Raw genomic sequence first — 23,080 nt, forward strand, 5'->3', positions numbered from 1 at the left:
TAAGGATATCCTGAAATACTGAAACAACTGCAGGATATTTAAAAGTCTTATTTACTTTGCAGGTAGGTAGTAGGTTGGTAGACAGCAACCACCCAGGGAAGTACTACCGTCCTGCCAGATGACTGTGAAACAAAAACCTGTAACTGTTTTGCATGATGGTAGGATTGCTGGTTTCTTTTTCTGTCTCATAAACATGCTAAGATAACAGGGATATCTTGCTACTCCTACTTACACTTTGGTCACACTTCACAGACACGCACATGCATATATATATATACATACATCTAGGTTTTTGTAGGTAGTAGGTTGGTAGACAGCAACCGCCCAGGGAGGTACTACCGTCCTGCCAAGTGAGTGTAAAACGAAAGCCTGTAATTGTTTTACATGATGGTAGGATTGCTGGTGTCCTTTTTTCTGTCTCATGAACATGCAAGATTTCAGGTACGTCTTGCTACTTCTACTTACACTTAGGTCACACTACACATACATGTACAAGCACATATATACACACCCTTCTGGGTTTTCTTCTATTTTCTTTCTAGTTCTTATTCTTGTTTATTTCCTCTTATCTCCATGGGGAAGTGGAACAGAATTCTTCCTCCGTAAGCCATGCGTGTTGTAAGAGGCGACTAAAATGCCGGGAGCAAGGGGCTAGTAACCTCTTCTCCTGTATATATTACTAAATGTAAAAGGAGAAACTTTCGTTTTTCCTTTTGGGCCACCCCGCCTCGGTGGGATACGGCCGGTGTGTTGAAAGAAAGAAAGAAAGATCTAGGTTTTTCTCCTTTTTCTAAATAGCTCTTGTTCTTTTTATTTCTTCTATTGTCCATGGGGAAGTGGAAAAGAATCTTTCCTCCGTAAGCCATGCGTGTCGTATGAGGCGACTAAAATGCCGGGAGCAATGGGCTAGTAACCCCTTCTCCTGTATACAATTACTAAAAAAGAGAAGAAGAAAAACTTTATAAAACTGGGTTGCTTAAATGTGCGTGGATGTAGTGCGGATGACAAGAAACAGATGATTGCTGATGTTATGAATGAAAAGAAGTTGGATGTCCTGGCCCTAAGCGAAACAAAGCTGAAGGGGGTAGGAGAGTTTCAGTGGGGGGAAATAAATGGGATTAAATCTGGAGTATCTGAGAGAGTTAGAGCAAAGGAAGGGGTAGCAGTAATGTTAAATGATCAGTTATGGAAGGAGAAAAGAGAATATGAATGTGTAAATTCAAGAATTATGTGGATTAAAGTAAAGGTTGGATGCGAGAAGTGGGTCATAATAAGCGTGTATGCACCTGGAGAAGAGAGGAATGCAGAGGAGAGAGAGAGATTTTGGGAGATGTTAAGTGAATGTATAGGAGCCTTTGAACCAAGTGAGAGAGTAATTGTGGTAGGGGACTTGAATGCTAAAGTAGGAGAAACTTTTAGAGAGGGTGTGGTAGGTAAGTTTGGGGGTGCCAGGTGTAAATGATAATGGGAGCCCTTTGATTGAACTTTGTATAGAAAGGGGTTTAGTTATAGGTAATACATATTTTAAGAAAAAGAGGATAAATAAGTATACACGATATGATGTAGGGCGAAATGACAGTAGTTTGTTGGATTATGTATTGGTAGATAAAAGACTGTTGAGTAGACTTCAGGATGTACATCTTTATAGAGGGGCCACAGATATATCAGATCACTTTCTAGTTGTAGCTACACTGAGAGTAAAAGGTAGATGGGATACAAGGAGAATAGAAGCATCAGGGAAGAGAGAGGTGAAGGTTTATAAACTAAAAGAGGAGGCAGTTAGGGTAAGATATAAACAGCTATTGGAGGATAGATGGGCTAATGAGAGCATAGGCAATGGGGTCGAAGAGGTATGGGGTAGGTTTAAAAATGTAGTGTTAGAGTGTTCAGCAGAAGTTTGTGGTTACAGGAAAGTGGGTGCAGGAGGGAAGAGGAGCGATTGGTGGAATGATGATGTAAAGAGAGTAGTAAGGGAGAAAAAGTTAGCATATGAGAAGTTTTTACAAAGTAGAAGTGATGCAAGGAGGGAAGAGTATATGGAGAAAAAGAGAGAAGTTAAGAGAGTGGTGAAGCAATGTAAAAAGAGAGCAAATGAGAGAGTGGGTGAGATGTTATCAACAAATTTTGTTGAAAATAAGAAAAAGTTTTGGAGTGAGATTAACAAGTTAAGAAAGCCTAGAGAACAAATGGATTTGTCAGTTAAAAATAGGAGAGGAGAGTTATTAAATGGAGAGTTAGAGGTATTGGGAAGATGGAAGGAATATTTTGAGGAATTGTTAAATGTTGATGAAGATAGGGAAGCTGTGATTTCGTGTATAGGGCAAGGAGGAATAACATCTTGTAGGAGTGAGGAAGAGCCAGTTGTGAGTGTGGGGGAAGTTCGTGAGGCAGTAGGTAAAATGAAAGGGGGTAAGGCAGCTGGGATTGATGGGATAAAGATAGAAATGTTAAAAGCAGGTGGGGATATAGTTTTGGAGTGGTTGGTGCAATTATTTAATAAATGTATGGAAGAGGGTAAGGTACCTAGGGATTGGCAGAGAGCATGCATAGTTCCTTTGTATAAAGGCAAAGGGGATAAAAGAGAGTGCAAAAATTATAGGGGGATAAGTCTGTTGAGTGTACCTGGTAAAGTGTATGGTAGAGTTATAATTGAAAGAATTAAGAGTAAGACGGAGAATAGGATAGCAGATGAACAAGGAGGCTTTAGGAAAGGTAGGGGGTGTGTGGACCAGGTGTTTACAGTGAAACATATAAGTGAACAGTATTTAGATAAGGCTAAAGAGGTCTTTGTGGCATTTATGGATTTGGAAAAGGCGTATGACAGGGTGGATAGGGGGGCAATGTGGCAGATGTTGCAAGTGTATGGTGTAGGAGGTAGGTTACTGAAAGCAGTGAAGAGTTTTTACGAGGATAGTGAGGCTCAAGTTAGAGTATGTAGGAAAGAGGGAATTTTTTTTTCCAGTAAAAGTAGGCCTTAGACAAGGATGTGTGATGTCACCGTGGTTGTTTAATATATTTATAGATGGGGTTGTAAGAGAAGTAAATGCGAGGGTCTTGGCAAGAGGCGTGGAGTTAAAAGATAAAGAATCACACACAAAGTGGGAGTTGTCACAGCTGCTCTTTGCTGATGACACTGTGCTCTTGGGAGATTCTGAAGAGAAGTTGCAGAGATTGGTGGATGAATTTGGTAGGGTGTGCAAAAGAAGAAAATTAAAGGTGAATACAGGAAAGAGTAAGGTTATGAGGATAACAAAAAGATTAGGTGATGAAAGATTGAATATCAGATTGGAGGGAGAGAGTATGGAGGAGGTGAACGTATTCAGATATTTGGGAGTGGACGTGTCAGCGGATGGGTCTATGAAAGATGAGGTGAATCATAGAATTGATGAGGGAAAAAGAGTGAGTGGTGCACTTAGGAGTCTGTGGAGACAAAGAACTTTGTCCTTGGAGGCAAAGAGGGGAATGTATGAGAGTATAGTTTTACCAACGCTCTTATATGGGTGTGAAGCGTGGGTGATGAATGTTGCAGCGAGGAGAAGGCTGGAGGCAGTGGAGATGTCATGTCTGAGGGCAATGTGTGGTGTGAATATAATGCAGAGAATTCGTAGTTTGGAAGTTAGGAGGAGGTGCGGGATTACCAAAACTGTTGTCCAGAGGGCTGAGGAAGGGTTGTTGAGGTGGTTCGGACATGTAGAGAGAATGGAGCGAAACAGAATGACTTCAAGAGTGTATCAGTCTGTAGTGGAAGGAAGGCGGGGTAGGGGTCGGCCTAGGAAGGGTTGGAGGGAGGGGGTAAAGGAGGTTTTGTGTGCGAGGGGCTTGGACTTCCAGCAGGCATGCGTGAGCGTGTTTGATAGGAGTGAATGGAGACAAATGGTTTTTAATACTTGACGTGCTGTTGGAGTGTGAGCAAAGTAACATTTATGAAGGGATTCAGGGAAACCGGCAGGCCGGACTTGAGTCCTGGAGATGGGAAGTACAGTGCCTGCACTCTGAAGGAGGGGTGTTAATGTTGCAGTTTAAAAACTGTAGTGTAAAGCACCCTTCTGGCAAGACAGTGATGGAGTGAATGATGGTGAAAGTTTTTCTTTTTCGGGCCACCCTGCCTTGGTGGGAATCGGCCGGTGTGATAATAAAATAAAATAATAAAATAAATTTACTTTGCAATTACTTGTCAAATTTCTTAAATATGCATTTTCCTAAAAGTATAACACTATAGACAAAACACTTTTGACATTTAACTTTTTTTTTTTATGGGTGGGGGGGGAGATTTGTTTCTAATCTAAATAATAGCTATTATTAAATAATTTAAGTGTAACATACTAAAATAATCAAAATGCAAGTCATGATACAAAAAGCACATGTAAGCAATGTGGTAGCCATCCAGATGACTGTGGAAAAAGAAAGATTAATAAGGTGAAGCACACATTCTGTGGAGGACAGGATGTGCTTGCTTCTGGCAAAAAAATATACAGTATTGCAACACCTATTATGACATGTGAATAATGTATTTCTAACTGTAATTATTTTTATTTACTGAATAATAGCTAGTCTTATTTCCATTTTTCATGTTCATCTGGTGAAAGAGCCAGATTTACAAGGTAGTCTTTATCTTTATTTTTATAGAATGGTACTTGGATAACCAAGTAACCACGTCAGGATCAACTTCAACTTGCTGCATCCAAATTTCCAATCAACTGGGATCCAGATAAGTTGTATTTCAGTCCAGAACATGACCTTTCTCCAACTAAATTTTCATATCATCCACTATTCAATTTTCTTTTGGTGATGGCTAATTTTAAGCTTTCATAAAATAATTTTTTCGTCAATATTTCAATACTTAAATATTCCCATGTCCCATTCACAATGCCAAGAGTCAAAACATACACATATGAAGGAAACACTATTTACTATAATGAGCAAACATTATTATTATATAAGTGTACAGTACTTCAGTTACTTTTTTAATGAAATCTGAAGTTTGGCAAAATCCAGAGACTTAAGATGCACAGTAACAAAATATACTTTTACCATTTAACACGAGGTAAATGCAGTAGCACAGTATTTAACACAAGGTAAATGCAGTAGTACAGTATTTGCAGTTTGATGATTTCCAACACCAACATGTATCGAGAGATTATTGTATGCAGAAAAATCACAGAACATTATAAATGTACAAACCACTGACTGAATGAATGGGTCATCCCGCCTTGAAGAGACATGATGTTGACAAAAAATATGTATGTACATACATGTACCTGTATTCAAATATATGATTCATTGGCTTCCACTTACAAAGTAGAGTACTATATTCCAAGTTACAGATAATACAGTTGTTTAAGGATAACGAACTGGAAGGTACTGTCTACAGCCATGATTTGCATAGACGACTGAACCACTGATTTCCTAAACAACTGACAATATTTTGTTATCAAATTTTAGGAGCAGATCCCATACTGATAATCAGCTCTAATTATGTAAGTGATATGTCCTCACTGAACTAACAGTAACCCATATTTATATGCAGTACATAAACAGAACAGAAATACTTTATAAGTAAAATTAGGAGACCAAATATTATGACGCAGTGCAGTTTCTTAAGAATAAACCTGTTTGAAGTAATCTTGAGTATTTTGATTTTTTCAAAAGAAAAAATTCAACTGCCAATTTTAAGTTTGCTACTGTAAAGTAATAAGCCAGAGTACAAATATATAACAATGTCTAATCAGCTGCAATTTTATAACAATAATATAGTTGGAAAACTAATTCTAGATAACAGAATAACAATAAATGAAAAGTGAATCTGAACATATTCTATTATCATACATCTTATCTCATCCAAACAATTTACATTTTCATTTATCTTAGTTTAATTATCCAGCAGGCATTCATTGTACTAAGAATGTTAAAGATGATCATTCTAGGATTAAATATTTTTAATTAAGGACCTAAAAGAAAGTATTTGGTTATTCAAATGATCCTAATGTGAGTGCACCAACCATAAATATTTTTTGTTAAAGATAAAAAATTAGAATAAAATTAATAAAATGTCTTAAACAAAATGAAATGGCTGTGGGTAACAGTGTAAGATCATTCATGTTGAGGAAAATGTGCAAAAATGTTCAAAAATGTAGAAATGTACATTAAAAAAAAGTGAGGGTGAAGGAAATACAGTCATGGAGGAAAAGGTAGAGTTATGGGTAGTAGTAGTTATGGAAAGGAAGAGCTGTGGGGAGAAGAAACTTATGGGGAGAAGTATGAAGGAGGAGGAGTTGTGGAGAGGAGTGCTGAGAAGGATAATGTACAATCTATATTTAAGAACTAAGAGAACACCTAAAAGTTAAATGTCATTCACAATACAACAAGACAGAGTACTGTACCAAAGAACTACTACAACCATTTTATTCCTTTTAGAGCTATGGTATTATTAATAAAATCAAAAGGCATTGCTTTTGCTTCACTTCCTGAATGCCTTTAAGGTATCAAGTTCATTAAGTGGTTAAGCTGTAAGATAATCTCCAATAGTCATATGCTGTTTTAGAAGTAGGCATTTAGGCTTCTTTGGTGGACCAACTATACAATTAGCATCAAAATAGTTCAAGAATTTCTTCATCAACGTACAACTACCTTAAATAATGTGAAGTTACTACAACATACAACTATTATAAAATTTTAGGGTACAGAAAGACTAATTCTAATCAAATCTAACTCTTCCAATTGAGTTCTCTGGTGAAAGTCACCACAACCTGGAAATTCTATTCTTTTGAGCATTATTCCATAGTAATTAAATATTAATTCTGCTTAGTATGCAATAGGATATTGTATACTACAAGTGTTTTTTTTGGGGGGGCCATATTGTAAACACATATTTAGCTTGCTCAATCTTTCATGCAAAGATAACTTGGCCTTAAGAACAATATAATTATTACAAAAAACTACAAACTTAATCACAAAAGAGTTCAATGTGACAATGCCTACATGAGGAAGTCCTGCTCCAGGCCTAATGCATCAAGGATCACACCCATTGGAGTGCGCTTGAGCCCCAGATACTCAACCTTATTCATCAGCTTATTCTTCAGGTTGCGGAGTCTCATGGAAGCGTGCACAAAGATCACTGAGAAAATAAGAAGAAAACATTAGACTGAGCAAAATATACTGACCTTCAACAATTTAACATTATATATTTATAGCTTATCTTGAAACTATTAGATGATAAAGGTAAAATCTAATTGTATTTGGGCAATATCAAAATACAAAGCAGTTTATTAATTTTTTTTTTTTTAACAAACAGGCCGTATCCCACCGTGGCAGGGTGGCCCAAAAAGAAAAACGAAAGTTTCTCTTTTCAAATTTAGTAATTTATACGGGAGAAGGGGTTACTAGCCCCTTGCTCCTGGCATTTTAGTCGCCTCTTACAACATGCATGGCTTACGGAGGAAGAATTCTGTTCCACTTCCCCATGGAGATAAGAGGAAATAAACAAGAACAAGAACTAGAAAGAAAATAGCAGAAAACCCAAAGGGGTGTGTGTACATATATGCTTGTACATCTATGTGTAGTGTGACCCAAGTGTAAGTAGAAGTAGCAAGACATATCTGAAATCTTGCAAGTTCATGAGACAGAAAAAAGGACACCAGCAATCCTACCATCATGTAAAACAATTACAGGCTTTCGTTTTACACTTACTTGGCAGGACGGTAGTACCTCCCTGGGCGGTTGCTGTCTACCAACCTACTACCTCGTAGTTTATTAAATACCCTAATAAAATGCCCCCTCCCTCATTTCTAAGAGGCTTGCAAATCAGTGGACACACACATACCCTCCTTGATTTTTGCTCCACTGAGCGTTGAAAATTTACCACCAGGGCACTTAACCCTTTCAGGGTTTCAGACATACAAGTATAGAAAGGGGTTTAGTTATAGGTAATACATATTTTAAGAAAAAGAGGATAAATAAGTATACAAGATATGATGTAGGGCAAAATGACAGTAGTTTGTTGGATTATGTACTGGTAGATAAAAGACTGTTGAGTAGACTTCAGGATGTACATGTTTATAGAGGGGCCACAGACATACAGTGGACCCCCGGTTAACGATATTTTTTCCCAGTAAAAGTAGGCCTTAGACAAGGATGTGTGATGTCACCGTGGTTGTTTAATGTATTTATAGATGGGGTTGTAAGAAAAGTAAATGCGAGGGTCTTGGCAAGAGGTGTGGAGTTAAAAGATAAAGAATCACACACAAAGTGGGAGTTGTCACAGCTGCTCTTTGCTGATGACACTGTGCTCTTGGGAGATTCTGAAGAGAAGTTGCAGAGATTGGTGGATGAATTTGGTAGGGTGTGCAAAAGAAAAAAATTAAAGGTGAATACAGGAAAGAGTAAGGTTATGAGGATAACAAAAAGATTAGGTGATGAAAGATTGAATATCAGATTGGAGGGAGAGAGTATGGAGGAGGTGAATGTATTCAGATATTTGGGAGTGGATGTGTCAGCGGATGGGTCTATGAAAGATGAGGTGAATCATAGAATTGATGAGGGGAAAAGAGTGAGTGGTGCACTTAGGAGTCTGTGGAGACAAAGAACTTTGTCCTTGGAGGCAAAGAGGGGAATGTATGAGAGTATAGTTTTACCAACGCTCTTATATGGGTGTGAAGCATGGGTGATGAATGTTGCAGCGAGGAGAAGGCTGGAGGCAGTGGAGATGTCATGTCTGAGGGCAATGTGTGGTGTGAATATAATGCAGAGAATTCGTAGTTTGGAAGTTAGGAGGAGGTGCGGGATTACCAAAACTGTTGTCCAGAGGGCTGAGGAAGGGTTGTTGAGGTGGTTCGGACATGTAGAGAGAATGGAGCGAAACAGAATGACTTCAAGAGTGTATCAGTCTGTAGTGGAAGGAAGGCGGGGTACGGGTCGGCCTAGGAAAGGTTGGAGAGAGGGGGTAAAGGAGGTTTTGTGTGCGAGGGGCTTGGACTTCCAGCAGGCATGCGTGAGCGTGTTTGATAGGAGTGAATGGAGACAAATGGTTTTTAATACTTGACGTGCTGTTGGAGTGTGAGCAAAGTAACATTTATGAAGGGGTTCAGGGAAACCGGCAGGCTGGACTTGAGTCCTGGAGATGGGAAGTACAGTGCCTGCACTCTGAAGGAGGGGTGTTAATGTTGCAGTTTAAAAACTGTAGTGTAAAGCACCCTTCTGGCAAGACAGTGATGGAGTGAATGATGGTGAAAGTTTTTCTTTTTTGGGCCACCCTGCCTTGGTGGGAATCGGCCAGTGTGATAATAAAATAATAATAAGTATGTTCAGGTGCCAGTACTGACCGAATTTGTTCCCATAAGGAATATTGTGAAGTAGATTAGTCCACTTCAGACCCCCAAACATACACGTACAAACGCACTTACATAAATACACTTACATAATTGGTCGCATTCGGAGGTGATCGTTATGCGGGGGTCCACTGTATCAGATCACTTTTTAGTTGTAGCTACGCTGAGAGTAAAAGGTAGATGGGATACAAGGAGAATAGAAGCATCAGGTAAGAGAGAGGTAAGGTTTATAAACTAAAAGAGGAGGCAGTTAGGGTATGATATAAACAACTACGTATTGGAGGATAGATGGGCTAATGAGAGCATAGGCAATGGGATCGAAGAGGTATGTGGTAGGTTTAAAAATGTAGTGTTAGAGTGTTCAGCAGAAGTTTGTGGTTACAGGAAAGTGGGTGCGGGAGGGAAGAGGAGCGATTGGTGGAATGATGATGTGAAGAGAGTAGTAAGGGAGAAAAAGTTAGCATATGAGAAGTTTTTACAAAGTAGAAGTGATGTAAGGAGGGAAGAGTATATGGAGAAAAAGAGAGAGATTAAGAGAGTGGTGAAGCAATGTAAAAAGAGAGCAAATGAGAGAGTGGGTGAGATGTTATCAACAAATTTTGTTGAAAATAAGAAAAAGTTTTGGAGTGAGATTAACAAGTTAAGGAAGCCTAGAGAACAAATGGATATGTCAGTTAAAAATAGGAGAGGAGAGTTATTAAATGGAGAGTTAGAGGTATTGGGAAGATGGAGGGAATGTTTTGAGGAATTGTTGAATGTTGATGAAGATAGGGAAGCTTTGATTTTGTGTATAGGGCAAGGAGGAATAACATCTTGTAGGAGAGAGGAAGAGCCAGTTGTGAGTGTGGGGGAAGTTTGTGAGGCAGTAGGTAAAATGAAAGGGAGTAAGGCAGCTGGGATTGATGGGATAAAGATAGAAATGTTAAAAGCAGGTAGGGATATAGTTTTGGAGTGGTTGGTGCTATTATTTAATAAATGTATGGAAGAGGGTAAGGTACCTAGGGATTGGCAGAGAGCATGCATAGTTCCTTTGTATAAAGGCAAAGGGGACAAAAGAGAGTGCAAAAATTATAGGGGGATAAGTCTGTTGAGTATACCTGGTAAAGTGTATGGTAGAGTTATTATTGAAAGAATTAAGAGTAAGACGGAGAATAGGATAGCAGATGAACAAGGAGGCTTTAGGAAAGGTAGGGGGTGTGTGGACCAGGTGTTTACAGTGAAACATATAAGTGAACAGTATTTAGATAAGGCTAAAGAGGTTTTTGTGGCATTTATGGATTTGGAAAAGGCATATGACAGGGTGGATAGGGGGGCAATGTGGCAGATGTTGCAGGTGTATGGTGTAGGAGGTAGGTTACTGAAAGCAGTGAACAGTTTTTATGAGGATAGTGAGGCTCAAGTTAGAGTATGTAAGAAAGAGGGAGATTATTTCCCAGTAAAAGTAGGCCTTAGACAAGGATGTGTGATGTCACCGTGGTTGTTTAATATATTTATAGATGGGGTTGTAAGAGAAGTAAATGCGAGGGTCCTGGCAAGAGGTGTGGAGTTAAAAGATAAAGAATCACACAAAGTGGGAGTTGTCACAGTTGCTCTTTGATGATGACACTGTGCTCTTGGGTGATTCTGAAGAGAAGTTGCAGAGGTTGGTGGATGAATTTGGTAGGGTATGTAAAAGAAGAAAACTGAAAGTGAATACAGGAAAGAGTAAGGTTATGAGCATAACAAAAAGATTAGGTGATGAAAGATTGGATATCAGATTGGAGGGAGAGAGTATGGAGGAGGTGAATGTATTCAGATATTTGGGAGTGGACGTGTCAGCGGATGGGTCTATGAAAGATGAGGTAAATCATAGAATTGATGAGGGGAAAAGGGTGAGCGGTGCACTTAGGAGTCTGTGGAGACAAAGAACTTTGTCCTTGGAAGCAAAGAGGGGAATGTATGAGAGTATAGTTTTACCAACGCTCCTGTATGGGTGTGAAGCATGGGTGATGAATGTTGCAGCGAGGAGAAGGCTGGAGGCAGTGGATATGTCATGTCTGAGGGCATTGTGTGGTGTGAATATAATGCAGAGAATTTGTAGTTTGGAAGTTAGGAGGAGGTGCGGGATTGCCAAAACTGGTGTCCAGAGGGCTGAGGAAGGGTTGTTGAGGTGGTTCGGACATGTAGAAAGAATGGAGAGAACAGAATGACTTCAAGAGTGTATCAGTCTGTAGTGGAAGGAAGGCGGGGTAGGGGTCAGTCTAGGAATGGTTGGAGGGAGGGGGTAAAGGAGGTTTTGTGTGCGAGGGCTTGGGCTTCCAGCGGGCATGCGTGAGCGTGTTTGATAGGAGTGAATGGAAACAAATGATTTTTAATACTTGACGTGCTGTTGGAGTGTGAGCAAAGTAACATTTATGAAGGGATTCAGGGAAACCGGCAGGCCGGACATGAGTCCTGGAGATGGGAAGTACAATGCCTGCACTCTGAAGGAGGGGTGTTAATGTTGCAGTTTAAAAACTGTAATGTAAAGCACCCTTCTGGCAAGACAGTGATGGAGTGAATGATGGTGAAAGTTTTTCTTTTTTGGGCCACCCTGCCTTGGTGGGAATCGGTCTGTGTTAATAAATAAAAAAATAGTACGGCTTACGCACCAGGGTTTTTGACGTACTAGTACGCCTAAATTCTAGCGCCCTCAAATCTAGCGAGAGAAAGCTGGTAGGCCTACATATGAAAGACTGGGTCTATGTGGTTAGTGTGCACAGTATAAAAAAAATCCTGCAGCACACAGTGCGTAATGAGAAAAAAAAACTTTGACCGTGTTTTTGGATTAAAATCTCGACTTTGCACTGTAATTTCGTATGGTATTTATTGTTGTATTCTAGTTTTTCTGGTCTCATTTTATAGAATGGAAGACATATTACAGAAATTGAGATGATTTTGACTGGTTTTACAATGAAAAGTACCTTGAAATTGAGCCCAAAGTAGCAGAAATGTTCGATTTTTACCAAAGTTCAAAAGTAAACAAATCATGCTATGCGTCCAATATACGTCAACTGGTGAGTCTAATATTCTTTCACAAGTGCGCTGATATTATCTATACCATTTCTGCACTAATGTAGTAGTCTGCATAACAGTAAATCTCCTATTTTTTTGTGAGAATAAAAATTAAAAGTGGAAAACAAAAGAATCTAAGAGGGGCATGGGGACGTGACTAATGAACAGAGGAAATGTTATTTTAGTGCCAGGAATGTCTTTCTTGTTTATTCTGGACCCTATTCGGAAATTGACATCTTTTGAAATTTGTGTGAAATTGGCAAAATTGCTATATTGACCACTGTATTGGATAGTTGAAATCGGTAAATGAGTGGTTTCTTGTACTCATTTGATAGAAAAAAATAGAGTTCTAGTGAAATAGTTATGATTTTTGTCGACTAGTACACTGGAATTGGCCGAAAATAGGGCTCAAAGTGGGCAAAATCTTTGATGTGTAAACATTGCCGAGACCGCTAACTTCGCGAGAGCATAATTCCATAAGTTTTCCATCAAATTTCATACTTTTGGTGTCATGATGATCGGGAAAACATTCTCTATCTTTTCATAAGAAAAAATAATTTTTTTTTTTGAAATTTGGGCGACCCTGAGAACATGTCTGGGAGAGAGCCTGTTGTCCCTGAAAGGGTTAAAGGCTGCAACTGTTTTATCGAATGCCATAAAAAAATTTCATAGGCCTAGTTTGCTATGTAAAGGTGGTAGAAAAATTGTTTGAGTCAAAGTGTGGAGGATATTGAACTTTTTTTTTTTTTTTTTTTTTTTTTTTTTTTGCTCCAGTTTTCATTGAGTGTTGGAGTGGCCAAGCCCTCTTTGTGTAATAAGCAGTCCTCACCCGACTATACCATTCACACAGAAAACAGCAATGCACTATTTAGTGTAGTCTAGTGGCAGTCTAGGCAAGGTAGAAGCAACTTTCAAGTCACCACAAAGTTGCCACCAGTGCTTATCACGGCTTATTCAGTTCAAAATCTGCTTTGTGTTATCATATTTCTTTCAAGTGGACTGCATAAGAAACTTGACAGCAGCATTTTGCCAATATGCAATAACACAGTCTTTTTTTTTTTTTTTTTTTAAGACTAACTTTGAAGAATCAATGAATGGTCTCCACTCATCATGAGTATGAATAATATTTAGGGCTACCATCAGACCATCAATGACACTGAAGGCTACAAGGTCACTTTCTATAATGAAGAATGAGACAATCTTTTTGGTCACAAAACTTACTCTAACATTCTCAGTGAGGAGATTCCATTGCTGCAATCTAGAGCAAAACAGTTCAGACACTAAAAATCCAGCCTGAAGCATTCCTCTTCTTCTTTCAACACACCGGCAATATCCCACAGAGGCAGGGTGGACCAAAAGGAAAAATAAAAATTTCTCCTTTTAAATTTAGTAATATATACAGGAGAATAGGCTACCAGCCCCTTGCGTCTGGCATTTTAGTCACCTCTTATGACATGCATGGCTTACACAGGAAGAATTTTGTTCCACTTCCCCATGGAGATAAGAGAAAATGAACAAAAACAAGAAATAGTAAGAAAATAGAAGAAAACCCAGAGGGGTGGTGTGTATATATATATATGCTTGTACATGTATGTGTAGTGTGACCTAAGTGTAAGTAGAAGTAGCAAGATGTACCTGAAATCTTGCATGTTTAAGAGACAGAAAAAAGACACCAGCAATCCTACCATCATGTAAAACAATTACAGGCTTTCACACCAGCGTTAATCCATGAAATGTTAATTTTAATACATGACACTTACATCATGTGGGAGGAGGGGAGAGCATTATCTTCTTAAACTTGAGGTAGCAACAATGTACAGGCTTTACATTTTGGGCCACACTTGCATTGAAATATGCTGTGTCAGGGTGATTTTCATCCATAAAGGTTTGCAGTTCAACCCAGCACACATTTCCTTAATTTTTGAAGTAGGCACAATGGATTCCACAACATAGTAGTCACCTACCACAGGGTTGCACTAGAAGGTCACTTATTTTCCAGAAACAGCACCGAAAACAGTCCGATTGTATGCTGAGCGTCTAGGCCGCACAACCTACTACGAGGCAAAATTTTTGCAATTAAAGTAAGCGGTATGCGAAATAATCGCTACTGTAGAGTCTAACAACCTACTACCTAGGAGCCTGAGGCATATCTTTACAAATAAGAGCCAATTTGCAATTTTAGCATCCTTTCTATACTCAGTGATCTAAAGTTTGTAAAGAATGACTAGTTTTATTTCTGAAGCATTTTGCCTCTAGACCAGTGACTGGACAAGTATACAGTAAGTCCTCACTAAACGTCAGATAAGATGAGATTTCTTTCAGATTTTTAACTCCACAAGGTTAGCCACCCAGGATAACCCAAGAATGGGAGTGCGTCATCGAGGACTGTCTGTCTTATTTCCACTGGGGTCCTCAATCTTGTCCTCCAGGATGCAACCCACACCAGTCGACTAACACCCAAGTACCTACTTGCTGCTAGGTTAACAAGACAACAGGCATAAGGAAACACATTGAAATGTTTCTACCCTGCCAGGAATCGAACCCGAGCCCTGTGTGTGTGAAGCGAGAGCTTTGTCAGCCAGGCCACATCACTAATAGGTTCTTCAAAACTGCGATTTTAAGCAAAACAATTATCATATGATTATCATATACTTTACAAATTTGTATTTTACAATAATTTGTATCAACGTTATAACAAAATGACATTGAACAAAACAACATTATTTGAGGACCTGCTGTACAATTAGGTTAGTTTACTAGCATCTATGGTTTGCAAAATTTCACAGTTTATATACTGTAACAATCTGGTTTATTATCATGACATTTTGAGATCTTGTGCAGTAATTTGGTATAACATTTATACTGGTGAATATGTAATGGGGTAGAATTAGATGAAAACTTCAATACAAGAAGAAAATCAAGTGCTACTGAATCAGTGTTAGATCATACTTAGTAACATCTTTAGTACATCATTAGGGAAGTAAGGCAACTATATCTACAGGTTTCATATATGCGTTTTAATCACTGTATATTTATTTATAAACAAACTGCATTTTTTGTTTTCAGCTTGCTTTATCTTCATTAAAACTCCTGATAATCAAGATCGATTAAAGGGCATAAACTGATTAATAAACATGACATTTGCTGCACTCCTGCAGCAGCCACAAAGCACATACAGATAAAATTCCTAAACTGCATGAAAACCAAGAGAATATGTCAATTTAACTAATTTTGGTTTGCAGATTTAGAACTAATCTGTACAGAATGTTCTAGGTGTAAATTATGAAGAATCTTTCTTGCCTACATTCCAAGGAGTACAGTGTGAGGGATTTCTAGCATTCCCAGTAATTCAGGTGCTTGACTGAATTTACATAGGCAGAATAAAAGAATTTTGCAAAAGAATGATTATCTGATGTAAAGAGAACACTTAAATAAAATTTATATCTTTACAATGTGATGAGGCATGATGACAAAGATGAAACTGTGACTTTAAGCGAAACCAATTTTACCACAGGCTAAGTGATATAAACGTCGGAGGTGCACAGTGCACCTTTAGCACTCAATGCAACAGGCTTAAATCAAAGAATAAATGTTTGAAAAGCAAAAATTGTAAGAAGCATTATCTACCACCACGCAGTTCAAAAATGAACATGCAAACTCCAGAGACAGCAGCCCCGGCCGGGAATCAAAACGACGTTGAATGAAACAACAAAGTGAGGACTTACTGTACAGATGTAGCTCTAGAAACTACAGGCAACCTCCCTGCTGCCTGTAGTTTCGAGAGCTGTATCTGAGTTTGGTAGGACTGTGTTATACCAGTAATTATCTACAGGAAAGCCTGGCCCCAGGCTGGGCTGCCTGTACTGTAGAGGCAGGCACTGAAAACACAAAGTAATAAGCAACAATATTGTACTGTACTCACCCATAATAGGTAAAAGGATTCCCATGAGAAACACCACAACAGATCCCAGCAAGTAAACAATGAAATACACTCCAAGAATGAGGATTATAAGAGAAATTATGGGGTGGTCCTTCTTGAATGCAACAGCTGGTTGTTTATTATTTGTCAGATAGTAGAAAAGTCCAAAGGCTAGACCCACTGCTATCATGCCGCAGAACATCTTTGTAGGGTGTATCACACTGAAAATGAAATAAAATTGCTGAAGTCATATAACAATGGTTATAAATGACAATAATTTTTAAAGGGGTGGACCGGTAAGCCAGCGGAAGGCCTCGGTCAGATGACCAAAAGCTCCAAAGGCGGGTCATCATCTGACTAAGACCCGCGTCAGGAAACATTTGTCCTGTTTCCTGACGAACCTTACCTAACCTAACCTAACTGAAAATGAAACATTTTTCTGTTACAATATCTTGCATTAAAATGATAAATTAAATACAAATGTGCAAAATAACCAAGTAACAACTTAATCATAAAGTAAATATTAATTACATTTATTTTAATCTATACACAGAAAACGTAACATTGTTATAAAAAAATAATGATTATGAATGCTGTATCACAAATGCTAAGGTGATTATCCAGATTACTTTCAAGTAGCTTGCTTACACTATTTAAGGAGGGTAAAACACCTGACAGATTTTAAAACTACAAATAATATACATATGGTACACTTAAGGAGCATATCTCCCAAATACAGTGGACCCTCGGTTATTGGCTGTCCAGGATATTGGCCAACTCGGTTATTGCCTGGTTTTTTGCAGAAATTTTATTCCAGTTATCAGCCATTATTTCACTTATCAGCTGTACTGGACACATCAACCCACTGCCCACCAGCCTCTCACACGTTTGTGAGTCAGTATGACTGTGTCTCCGGGCGAGTGAGGAAGCTTCAGCTCATTCATCCAAACATTTCGGTATAATCCATTGTTTTTTGTGGTTTTTAAGCGAGTGCAATTGCGAAATAAGCAACCATGGCCCCAAAGAAAGTTCCTAGTAAAGTTCCTTTGGTAAAGAAAGTGAAAAACACGATGGAATTTAAGAAAGAAGTTGTTGAAAAGTATGAGAGTGGTGTTCGAGTGCTAGAACTTGGATGTACGGGAAATCCAAATCAACAATCACTTCCATCCTGGCAAAGAAAGTAGAAATCAAGGAAGTTAATGTTGCAAAGGGATTAAATGTTCTAATGAAACAAAGGTCACCAATAATGGAAGATATGGAGAAGTTATTGTTCTTGTAAATCACCGAAAAACAATTAGCAGGAGACAGTGATGTGGAGTTGATCATTGTGAAAAGGCAAGGCAGCTGCATGCGGATCTCGTAAAGAAAATACCTGGAATGAGTGCTGCTGTTAGTGAATTTAGGGCCAGCAAAGGCTGGTTTGAGAGATTTAAGAAGCGTAGTGGCATACAGTGTTGTAAGGCATGGCGAGGCTGCAAGTTCTGACAAATGTGGGCTGAAAAATTTGTACATGAATTCAAGGAGTACTACATAGAGGCTAAAGGATTCCTCTCCCAACAAGTGTTCAGATGTGACGAAACAGGCCTCTTTTGGGAGAAAATGCCAAAGAGGACCTACATCATGCAGGAGGAAAAGGCACTGCCTTTTCCTCCTGCGTGATGTAGTGGAGATTTCAAAGTGAAGCCTTTACTCATGTATCACTCTGAAAATCCCAGAGTGTTCAAGGAAAACTATATCATCAAGAGTAAATTGTGTATGATGTGGAAAGCTAATAATAAGGCATGGGTCATGTGGCAAATTTTCAAAGAGTGGGTCCATGATGTGTTTGGCCCCAGTGTGAAAAAATACCTCGTGGAAAATAAATTGCGACTGGTACTGGACAATGCTCCTGCTCATCCTCCAGACTTGGAAGACTTATTGTTTAGGGACTTCCATTTCATAACAGTGAAGTTCTTGCCTCCTAACACCACTCCTCTCATCCAGCCCATGGACCAGTAGGTCATTTCTAACTTCAAAAAACTCTTCAAGAAAGCAGCGTTTCAAAGGTGCTTTCAAGTAACCTCGGACACTGACCTGACCCTAAGAGAGTTCTGGAGGAATCACTTCAATATCCTCCACTGCATAAGCCTTATAGGTAAGGCTTGGCAAGGAGTGACTTCCAGGACTTTGAACTCTGCTTGGAGAAAATTGTGGCCAGAATGTGTCCTCAACAAGGATTTTGAAGGGTTTGGGGCTGACCCTGAGGACCCTACTCCTGTTGTGGAATGTACTGTGTCTTTGGGGAAGTCCATGGGATTGGAGGTTAGTGCCAGGATGTGGAAGAGTTGGTGGAGGACCACAGGGAACAGCTAACCACTGAAGAGCTACAAGACCTTCATCTGCAACAGCAACAGACCACAGCTGAAGAAATTGCTTCAGAAGAGGAGGAAGAGAGAGGGGAGAAGGTGCCTTCTTCAGTGACTAAGGACATTTGTGCAAAGTGGAATGAGATGCAAACTTTTGTGGAGAAACATCACCCTGACCTAGCTGAAACAAGCCATATCTGCAACATGTTCAGTGACAAAACCTTGTCCCACTTCAAGGAAATCTTAACCCTTTCAGGGTTCGTGCTGTAGATCTACGGCTATACGTTGAGGGTCCAAACCGTAGATCTACGCCAAAATTCTAGCGGCGTCAAATTTAGTGCGAGAAGGCTGGTAGGCCTACATTTGAGAGAACGGGTCTGCGTGGTGTGTGTGCACCATAAACAAAAATTCTAGGTACCCACATGGCATTGTGGGAACACCGCCTCAGTTACCTTTGTTCACCATGCCTCATCGCAAAGCAGCTCTCACTCCAAGGCAAATTGGGACTCTCCTCTTCCTATCTGATAGTTCTGACTCTGATGCAAGTGGAAATGAAGAGGAATTCTATGGCTTTGATCAGTTAGTGACCGAAAGGAATGACCAGGATATCAAAAATAGTGCAGAAAATCCTGACGATCCTCAACCTTCTACCTCTGGTGTGGGCACATCTCAGTCACGTTCAGTTGTACCTCGTCACAAGAGAAAACTAATATTTTCACATGGCCAGGCCTCAGACTTCAGTAATGATGATGATAGTGATGTGGATTGTGATTTTATTGCTCTTGACGATCATTCAAGTGGTGATAGTGAGAAATCGTATTCACCAGCGAAGCGTCAGTATATACACCGCCGCATGCGCTTGGGCAGTGTTCCCTATGCAGTGCCCAGGGGACGGAGTACATCCCGGAGTACATCCCATGGCCCTACACCAGGAATAGACAGTGAAAGTGAGGATGATGTGGCTACACTTGGCATGGATAGACCACAGGCATCAGTAGGTGGTGGTATTGGTGGTGATGGTAGCACCATGGCCATGCATGACTCGCCAGCCCAGGCTGGGACCCACGCCGCTGACTCCTCAGCTCAAGGACAAAGCGGAGCGTCAGCCACCACACCACCACAACTACCACCACAACCAGCTTATGATGTCCAGTATCCACCAGCAAACCGTATCTGGGATTGGCAGCAAAATCCCAATTTTGTTCCCAAACCCCACCACTTTGATGACTCTCAGTGGAATTCTACCAACTTGTTCCCTTGGAAACCCTGCAAATGAACTGGAATTCTTTGAACTATTCTTTGACCAGCCCTTGATGGAAACTATTGTCAGGGAAAGTAACAAGTATTTTGAGTACACCATGGCAAATATGATCATATCACCACAGTCAAGACTACACCGGTGGAAAGAGACAACTGTTGCTGAAATGTATTTGCTTTTTGCAACAATAATGCTTATCTCTCATGTCTACAAGCATAATATAAGATCATACTGGTCCACAGATCTGCTAATTTGTACCCCGGCCTTCAGTGAAATCATCCCAGTGAACAGGTTTACCTTATTGTTACATATGTTGCACTTCTCTGACAAAACCAGGCCTGACAGAAGTGACAGGTTATACAAGATTAGAAATGTTTTTATGTATCTGAACAAAAGTTCAACATTCAAAGGTAGACTGTCATTCAAGCAGTATATACTGAGCAAGAAGAAACGCTTTGGTATAAAACCGTTTGCACTTTGTGACTGTGACAGTGGCCTGGTATTGGATATTATTGTATACACGGGAAGTAAAACATTGAAAGATACCAGGATGTTATTGGGTATCTCAGGTGACATAGTGAGAAACATGATCACACCTTATCTTGGTAAGTGGCATACATTATATACTGATAACTGGTACACAAGCCCTTTACTCAGTGATTTCTTGCGAGTGAACATGGCAGATGTGTGTGGCACAGTGCATTTTAATCGTAAACATATGCCCAGGTTCAACGCAGGCACTCGTAGTGGTGAGGTGCAGGTGTTTGCTGCCAATGACATCATGGCATTACGGTGGCATGACAAACGAGATGTCACATTGTTGACAACCATTCACCCTAACAAAATACAAAACAGTGGCAAAGTTGATAGAGTAACTAATGAACGTATTCGAAAACCAATGACAGTGATTGACTATACACAAAACAAGCATTTGGTTGACAAATGTGACATGCAAATAAGCTTTGATGATTGTGTTCGTAAGAGTTGCAAGTGGTACATGAAACTTTTCTTCCATCTCATGGACATTTCAATGCTCAATGCATATAATATGTACCAAATAAAGACCAGCAACAGACCACTGAATGGTGAATTTTGTTTGTCTGTTGTCAGACAACTCATAATGAAGTACCAGGTAACAACACCTGCTATACAAAACCGTCCTTGAACTCCTCAGGGAATGCCCAAGCATTTGAGGAGGGAAAGTGATCACTTCATAATACAGCTTCCCGCAACTAAGAAATTTGCTCAGAAGAGATGTGTTGTGTGCACAAACAAAACAACGGCAACAAAGACGCAAAGACACTCGCTTTATGTGTGAGGAATGTAAGGCACCTCTGTGCATGATACCTTCTTTCAAGGACTTCCACAAGCTGCAGCAGTTCTAAAAACATGTCCAGTGAGTATATATGTAAATATATAATAGAACATTAGTATTATACAAGATTTGTGCACGTTTATTGTAGTAAACAATAGTGGTAAACAATATTATAATAACTTTAGTGCAGTTATTGTGTTCAATACAGTAAGTGTATATATATATATATACAAAGTAACATTTATGAAGGGATTCAGGGAAACCGGCAGGCCGGACTTGAGTCCTGGAGATGGGAAGTACAGTGCCTGCACTCTGAAGGAGGGGTGTTAATGTTGCAGTTTAAAAACTGTAGTGTAAAGCACCCTTCTGGCAAGACAGTGATGGAGTGAATGATGGTGAAAGTTTTTCTTTTTCGGGCCACCCTGCCTTGGTGGGAATCGGCCGGTGTGATAATAAAAAAAAAAATAAATAATATATATATACATACACATATATATACATATACATACATACACATATATATACATACACATATATATACATATATATACAGTGGACCCCCGCATAGCGACCTTAATCCGTGCAAGAGGGCTGATTGTTATGCGAAATGTTCGGTATGCGAATGAATTTTCCCCATAAGAAATAATGGAAATCAAATTAATCCGTGCAAGACACCCAAAAGTATGAAAAAAAAAATTTTACCACATGAAATATACATTTTCCTACACACAAAGAGAAGGATACATGCACAATAGTAGAGTAGTACATGCACAATATATATTGTGCATGTACTACTCTACTAAATGAAGAATAAATGACACTTACCTTTATTGAAGATGCAGCAATGACTGATGAGACACTGTGTCCTGGGAGTGCCTTTTCCTCCTGAGTACTGTAGGTCCTGTTTGGTATTTTCTTCCAGAACAGGCCTTATCACACTGTGTATGCCACTACGATTCTTAAATCTCTCAAACCAACCTTTGCTGGCTCTAAATTCACCAATATGAGCACTAGTTTCAGGCATTTTCCCTGTTCACCTGGGTGTTAGTCGACTGGTGTGGGTTGCATCCTGGGAGACAAGATTAAGGACCCCAATGGAAATAAGTTAGACAGTCTTCGATGACGCACTGACTTTTTTGGGTTATCCTGGGTGGCAAATCCTCTGGGGGTTAATTGTTTCTTGGTATTCTCAATAAGCCACACCAATAACGGTGCTACAGCAGCAGCAGCAGCTGACGGTGGTACAGCAGCAACAGACGATGCTACAGCAGCAACAGACGATGCTACAGCAGCAACAGACGATGCTACAGCAGCAACAGACGATGCTACAGCAGCAGCAGACGATGCTACAGCAGCAGCAGACGATGCTACAGCAGCAACTGACGATGTTACAGCAGCAGCAGACGATGCTACAGCAGCAGCAGCAGCTGACAGTGGTACAGCAGCAACAGACGATGCTACAGCAGCAACAGACGATGCTACAGCAGCAACAGACGATGCTACAGCAGCAGCAGACGATGCTACAGCAGCAGCAGACGATGCTACAGCAGCAACTGACGATGTTACAGCAGCAGCAGACGATGCTACAGCAGCAGCAGCAGCTGACGGTGGTACAGCAGCAACAGACGATGCTACAGCAGCAACAGACGATGCTACAGCAGCAGCAGACGATGCTACAGCAGCAGCAGCAGCAGCAGACGATGCTACAGCAGCAGCAGCAGACGATGCTACAGCAGCAGCAGCAGCTGACGGTGGTACAGCAGCAACAGACGATGCTACAGCAGCAACAGACGATGCTACAGCAGCAGCAGATGATGCTACAGCAGCAACTGACGATGTTACAGCAGCAGCAGACGATGCTACAGCAGCAGCAGACGATGCTACAGC

General features: G+C 39.9%; 1 protein-coding gene across 1 annotated transcript in view; it reads right to left on the bottom strand.

The window, feature by feature from the left end:
• Jwa (PRA1 family protein Jwa) overlaps window positions 1-23,080 on the bottom strand; it is a 36,371-nt gene that overhangs the window by 6,307 nt on the left and 6,984 nt on the right. The window contains exons 2-3 of the mRNA XM_070080513.1: window positions 16,279-16,496; window positions 6,979-7,114 (exon numbers count right to left, since the gene is read on the bottom strand). Of these exons, the coding sequence (XP_069936614.1) occupies window positions 6,979-7,114; window positions 16,279-16,496 (354 nt within the window). The remainder of the gene's footprint in view (window positions 1-6,978; window positions 7,115-16,278; window positions 16,497-23,080) is intronic.

Source organism: Cherax quadricarinatus, chromosome 6 (genome assembly GCF_038502225.1).
Source record: "Cherax quadricarinatus isolate ZL_2023a chromosome 6, ASM3850222v1, whole genome shotgun sequence".
Classification (NCBI taxonomy): Eukaryota; Metazoa; Arthropoda; class Malacostraca; order Decapoda; family Parastacidae; genus Cherax; species Cherax quadricarinatus.